This window comes from Meriones unguiculatus, chromosome X (assembly GCF_030254825.1).
Source record: "Meriones unguiculatus strain TT.TT164.6M chromosome X, Bangor_MerUng_6.1, whole genome shotgun sequence".
Lineage (NCBI taxonomy): Eukaryota > Metazoa > Chordata > Mammalia > Rodentia > Muridae > Meriones > Meriones unguiculatus.
In genome coordinates this window covers 154,238,733-154,245,466 of record NC_083369.1, presented here as the reverse complement: position 1 = coordinate 154,245,466, position 6,734 = coordinate 154,238,733, and the positions used below count along the sequence as shown (strand labels likewise).

Genomic DNA, 6,734 nt, shown 5'->3' with positions numbered 1-6,734 from the left:
TGGGAGTTACTTATCTCATCTGTAAAGGCAATTTCTTTATAATATGGGGGAGCAATTCCAAAGCATAACCAACAAGACTCAGTAACCTTGGGGTTGGTATTATTTAGGGCCTGAGAGGCCCCCTGTGCTAGGGAAGTAATGTATGGTCCAGGAGGCTTAGGGGAAGAAGAATCTTTACCCATTTTTGAGTTAGGAGTCAGTGAGGGGGTTGCTGGACGTGGGGCTATAGTCTGGGGGTCCTCTTTCATTGGGGGAACCAGGTGAGGGCTAGCTTTATTTGGCCCTACTTCAACAGATGGAGCTGTTATTTTTAATTTGATGGTGAAAAGTAACCCATCATCATATCTTTCCTTATATATTCGTAGGCCCCAAGTGAACCCCGTCACCCAGTTAGTTGAAATCTGTTTTCCAGCGTCTGTGAACCGGTTTAGCAGGGGGTGGCACCAGGTGGTACATATTGGCTGATTAGTCCACCTATTGTTTGGTCCCCAGTCTGGGGGCTGGGCATGACTGTAATTAGCTTTAACAACAATGTAATCCCAGCTGGAGGTAGGCTTCCAGTAAGTATCGCCAGTGGTTTCACACCTCCAATTCTTGCAGTAGAAGTCATTTTCCCCCACATTTGTTTACCATTTTAGGTTGTTGATGGGGACCTGGACATACATAAAAGGTTAGGACTCGCAGCATACTGCGGTGGTTGGTGGTCCCGCAGCCCCCCCCCCCAGGGATCTAAGCCCCTTCTCTCACTAAAAGACCCACATCTATGGTCCCCAGGAACTACGTTGGGGTCTAGGTGGATTTGCAAATCCCAGTTAGCAGGTGTTCCTAGAGCCATTTTACAAAGGTCAGGGTAAAAGTCCGGCCACCATGTGAAGGGTGGGGCTATCTTTGAAACAGACCAAATTATAATATGTCTCTGATTAGTTACTTCCCAAGTCAAAAGTTTGGGCTGGTGAAGACTAGAGCCCAAGCAAATATTGTAAGTGCTTAACAGAGCCAAAAGCACCAGCAGTTTGTGGATATCACCCACGGCTAACATTCTTAACAAGTTTAAGTTTTAAGGGTTTGTCACTGGGCTGGATTTTCCAGTCAGAAGTGGAGTCCTCTGGAGCGGGTTTGACGTGTGATGCGTAGATCCAAGCAGCAATGCCTTCTACCTTCACAGCCGTTGGGGTGGTGAGCAGGATGCAGTAAGGACCTTTCCACCGGGGTTCCAGATTTTGACTACGGTGTCGCTGTACATAAACCAAGTCTCCAACTTGGAACTGATGTGGCACCTCTAAGGATCCTGGCGCATATGCACTGCCAACCTTGTTCCAGATTTCTTTTTGAATAAGCTGCAGTCCCTTTAACCTGGACAACAAGTCAGAGTTACCACTAGTTATGTCAAGAGGGTCTCCCAGGAGAGTCAAGGGAGCAGGAACTCCATACAACAGTTCAAAAGGCGTGAGATTCAACAAGGAAGGAGTATTCCTGACCCTAAAAAGAGCCAGAGGGAGGAGTACCACCCAGTCACCTCCAGTCTCCATGGTCAATTTAGTAAGGGTCTCTTTTAGAGTTCTATTTATGCTTTTCACCTGTCCTGAACTTTGGGGTCTATATGCACAATGTAATTTCCAATTAGTCCCCAAAAAACTGGCCACCTCCTGACTTACCTGAGCAATGAAGGCTGGCCCATTGTCTGACCCGATTACCTTTGGTACTCCAAACTGGGGAAAAATGTCTTCTAAAATCTTCTTGGCTACAACCACAGCAGTCTCTTTCTTAGTGGGAAAAGCTTCCACCCATCCTGAGAAGGTATCTACAAAGACTAGAAGATATTTATTTCCATACCTGGCCGGCTTGATCTCGGTAAAGTCCACTTCCCAATGCATTCCAGGTCTAGTTCCCCTTAACCGTTTTCCTGAGCTTTGGAAATTCTTTCCTACGTTTACCTTTTGGCAAGTTATACATGTCTGAGTCACTTTTTCGGTTAGAGCAGTGAGGTTTAGTATTCGGTAAGGAGATTGGAGAACAATTTCAGTCAATTTCCTTGCCCCTAAATGAGTCCATTGATGCATTTGCGCTATTAGTCTCTTAGCATCTTCCTGTGGCAAAATGACCTTACCTTTGGAGTCAATCCATGCTCCCACATTAGCATCGAATGTCCCTTGTTTTCTCTGTATTTGCTCCAGGTCATCCTCTGAGTATTTTAGCTGTTCCTTCTCTGGCAATTCAGTAGTTAATATCATTGGAGCAGGACTTCCTCTAGCAGCTGCTTTAGCCTCCTGATCAGCCATGTTATTTCCCTTTGCTGCCTTGGAATTTCCCTTCTGATGTCCCAGGCAGTGAATTATGCTTACCTTGGTGGGCAGTAGTAAGGCATTGAGCAAGGCCAAGATTTCATTTTTATTTTTAATTTCTTTACCGGCTGACGTCAATAGGCCTCTCTGCTGGTAGATGGCCCCGTGCACATGGGCCGTAGCAAAGGCATACCTGCTGTCAGTGTAGATGTTTATCTTTTTGTCTTGCCCCAAAGTTAATGCTTGAGTTAAGGCAATTAGTTCTGCTTTTTGAGCAGAGGTGCCTTCAGGCAGCGCTTGGGCCCATATTACCTTGTGTCCATCCACCACCGCTGCTCCCGCTTTTCTTTTTCCATTTTCCAAAAAGCTACTCCCAACTGTGTAATATATCACCTCAGCATCTGGCAGAGGCTGGTCTTTTAAGTCCTTTCGCCATCCCTGTTCTTCCGCCAACACCTGCAAGCAATCATGCTCTGGGGGCTGAATCTCTGGATCTGGTAACAGGGTGGCAGGGTTTAGCCCCGTTGCTGGGGCAAAAGTAATCCTGTCATTATTCAAAAGCAAAGTTTGATAATGAGTCATGCGCGCATTCGTGAGCCAGCGATCAGGTGGCTATCTGACAACACTCTCAAGGGCATGAGGGGCATAAACAGTAAGATCTTGTCCCAAGGTCAGCTTGTCAGCATCCTTTACCAATGCGGCGACTGCTGCTATTATCCGAAGGCAGGTCGGCCATCCTGCTGCTACTGGATCAAGCTTTTTAGATAGATAAGCTACCGGTCTCTTCCAGGGTCCAATCTTTTGAATTAACAACCCTTTAGCCATTCCCTGGTTCTCGGCCACATAGAGATGAAAAGGTTTAGTGACATCAGGAAGTCCCAAGGCTGGAGCTGACATTAAAGCCTGTTTAATATTATCAAATGCAGCCTGTTCATCTTTTCCCCAGGAAAAAGAGTCATTGCCCTTTGTAAGGGCATACAGAGGGGCTGCCATTTCAGCGAACCCAGGAATCCATAATCGGCAAAACCCCACTGTACCAAGAAATTCCCTCAGTTGTTTTGTAGTTCGTGGAGGGGGAATATGAAACAGTCTCTTTTCTAGCCTCCAATAACCATCTTTTTCCTTCCTTTAGTATATACCCCAGGTAACTGACCTGTTTCCGGCATATCTGGGCCTTCTTTGCTGATGCTCTATAGCCGAGTTCGCCCAATTCTTGTAAAAGTTGGCCAGTGGCTTTGAGACAGGTTTTCTGACAATCTGCAGCTAGTAAGATGTCATCCACGTACTGGAGAAGAGTTACCTGAGTATTTGTGGCCCGGAAGTGTGCCAGGTCTCGGTGCAGGGCTTCATCAAATATGGTAGGAGAATTCTTAAATCCTTGGGGAAGTCGAGTCCATGTTAGTTGGCCCGAGACCCCGGAGTCGGGATCTTTCCATTCAAAAGCGAAAATGTCTTGGCTGGCAGGGCTAAGTTGAAGACAAAAGAATGCATCTTTAAGGTCTAGAACAGTATACCAGGCTCTGTCAGGGGGAAGGGAGCTCAGCAGGTTATACGGGTTGGGGACTGTTGGATGTAAGTCCATAACCTGTTTGTTAACTTCCCTCAGGTCTTGCACAGGCCGATAATCGTTGCTCCCAGGCTTTTGGACCGGCAGTAATGGAGTATTCCAAGCAGATTGACACCTTTTCAAAACCCCTAGGTCAAGGAGTCACTGTATATGAGGGCGAATCCCATCATGGGCTTCCTTAGACATTGGATACTGCCGCACTGCAACTGGGGCTGCCTGAGGTTTTAGCTCTATCTGGACTGGCAGTTGCTTTCTTGCTTTCCCTAAGCCAGCTGTTTCAACCCAGGCCTCAGGGTATTCTTTTACCCACCAGTCAATGTCTTTTTCCCCCGCTTTTAAATTTTTAAATAGCCGGTATTCATCTTCCAAGTGAATTGTAAGCACGTGAATAGGATCCCCTCTTTTATCTGTAACCTGTGGGCCTTCTGGGATAAAATAGATGTGGGCTCCTATTTTGGTCAGAATATCCCGTCCCAGCAATGGGTATGGGCAGTCAGGCATGACTAAGAACGAGTGGGATACCCGGCCCACTCCAAGGTCCACTGTTCTTCGGGTAGTCCATGTATATTGCTTACATCCAGTGGCCCCTTGAACCCATGATTTTGTTTTTCTTTCTTAGCCCCTGAGTCTTGCAACAGAACTGAATGCTGAGCGCCAGTATCCACTAGAAAATGGACTGGCTTCCCCTCCACCTTGAGGGTTACCCTGGGTTCGGGGAGGGGAACCGAACCCCGTCCTCCCTAATCGCTGTCATTGTTTAAGGTCAGGACCCTGGTCCCTGTGGCTCGAGAATTCAGCTGCTTCTTCTTCCTTTTGGGGCAATCCCTCCTCCAGTGTCCCGTCTCCTTGCAGTAGGCACACTGGTCCTTAGACAAAGGGCCCTTACGGTTGCCAGGAACTCTCTCCCTTTCAGTACGACTTTCCTGAACTACGGTGGCCAGAATCTTAAGTCAATTTTTTATCCTGCCTCTTCCCTCTCTCTCTCTCTGTCTCTCTGTCTCTCTGTCTCTCTGTCTCTCTCTCTCTCTCTCTCTCTCTCTCTCTTATCTCCTGTTCTTTCTGTTTTCTTTCTTCTTTTTCTTCTTCTGTTTCTTGACTATAGAAGACTTTCTCTGCTACTTGCACTAAATCCTTCAACGACTTATCCTGCAGACCTTCTAATTTCTGAAGTTTCCTACGAATATCCCTAGCTGACTGATCTATGAAAGATACAGCCACTGTTGCCCTGTGCTCATCTGAAGCAGGGTCATAGGGAGTAAACCAGCGGAATGCATCCATCAGCCATTCTAAGTAGGCTGCAGGAGATTCCTCCGGCCCCTGGACCACTTCTCTTACCTTAGTCAAATTGGTGGGTCTTCGAGCAGCCCCACGGAGACCCACCATTAGAGTCTGGCGGTAAACCTTCAAGTGCTGCCTACCTTCTGGTGTATTGTAATTCCAATCAGGACGAGAGAGAGGAAACCCATTATTAACCTCGTCGGGGAGAACTGTAGGCCTCCCATCCGCCCCCGGGACATTCTTCCTTGCTTCTAGAAGAACTCGTCCCCTCTCCTCGGTAGTAAGGAGTGTCTGTAAAAGCTGTTGGCAATCATCCCAAGTGGGCTGGTGAGAGAAAAGGACAGATTCAAACAAGTCAGTCAAGGCTTGGGGGTTCTCAGAAAAAGGGGGATTGTGAGCCTTCCAATTGTAGAGATCAGCTGTGGAAAAAGGCCAGTACTGAACGGGGTATTGCCCATCCCCCTCTGGAAATCCATAGGCTCGCAACGGGAGAGCCACCGAGTCCAGCTGGGTTGCTCTGCGACTTCGTGTTCCAGCTGCTGGGCCCCGTTCATTCTGAGCAGTGTCAGCTGGTGAGTGCAGGGGGACCTCTGGCGGTGTCTGCGGCGGCGCCTATGGTGTCTGCGGCAGCAGCTCTGAGGGACCAACAGCTCCTGATGAGGGACCTGTGAAGGGACTAGAAAAGTTGCATGCTAGCCCCGCCTTAGGCCCCGAGGGAGAACCGACAGCCTCCGGGAAACTGACAGGGGAAATGGTCGGAGGTCTGGCAGGAGAACCGGCCAGGGAACTGGCAGGGGTAGGGGCCATGGCTGGTGGATAAGGGGGCAGAAGGTCAAAAAGGAGGAGGTCTGCTTCTGGAGAAGTGAGCACTTTCTTTTTCTCCTCTTCCTTAACCGCACAAACAGTTGTCGATGGAGTCTCTGTGGGGAGAACAAAGGGGCCATCCCCTGGGTGGATGGCGAACAATATCCTCCCAGGTTAGGACATAAGGTACCTGATCAGGATGGCCCCCCTCTGCTTGGAGAGTCTTAGTCTTAACAGCAAGAATCGTGTCAAGGTGAAAGGTGCCCTCCGGTGGCCATCCAACCTGAAAAGCAGGCCATTCCGAGGAGCAAAAGGCTTGCCACTTTGCTTTTCTAACTTCCACTGAGAGATTATGTGCCCTATATTTCACTTCTGAGAAGTGGTCAAGGGTGAGAGATAAGGGTGTAGCCACCGTCTGTCCCATAATGAAATCGTCCGTCAGAAAAGTCAGAGAGGCAACAAGAACAGAGACAAAAAGAACCAAACAAGCAATCAGACAAGGACGCCTTTGTGGGTGATACCACAGTGCCCTAACGGAACGGCTCCCCGGCCGGTCCCTACGAAAATCAGACTCAGACGGGAGGAGGACCAACTCTGATCCAACCTCCCAAAAAACGGAACCTGGTGTGTCCTCCAGCTTCCTGGCTTTTCGATTATCTGACGCGCCCGTCAATCGAAATAGTCTAATCAGACAACCAAGAGGGTTCAGACAGGCGCCTAACCAGAAAAACAGAACAAAACAGAATCTGCAGAAACCTGAGGTCAAACGAACAAAATGACTAACCTGTTTCAACCTGACCTCC

General features: G+C 48.4%; 1 protein-coding gene across 1 annotated transcript; it reads right to left on the bottom strand.

Moving 5' to 3' along the window:
• Window positions 1-1,022: 1,022 nt before the first annotated feature.
• On the bottom strand, window positions 1,023-6,424 carry LOC132649999 (uncharacterized). The gene is given in 6 exon segments (XM_060374763.1): window positions 1,023-3,366; window positions 3,368-4,452; window positions 4,455-4,891; window positions 4,947-5,739; window positions 5,854-5,936; window positions 6,031-6,424. Coding segments are annotated over 6 exon segments (5,067 nt in total). The 5' UTR covers window positions 6,356-6,424.
• Between the last annotated feature and the right edge of the window lie 310 nt (window positions 6,425-6,734).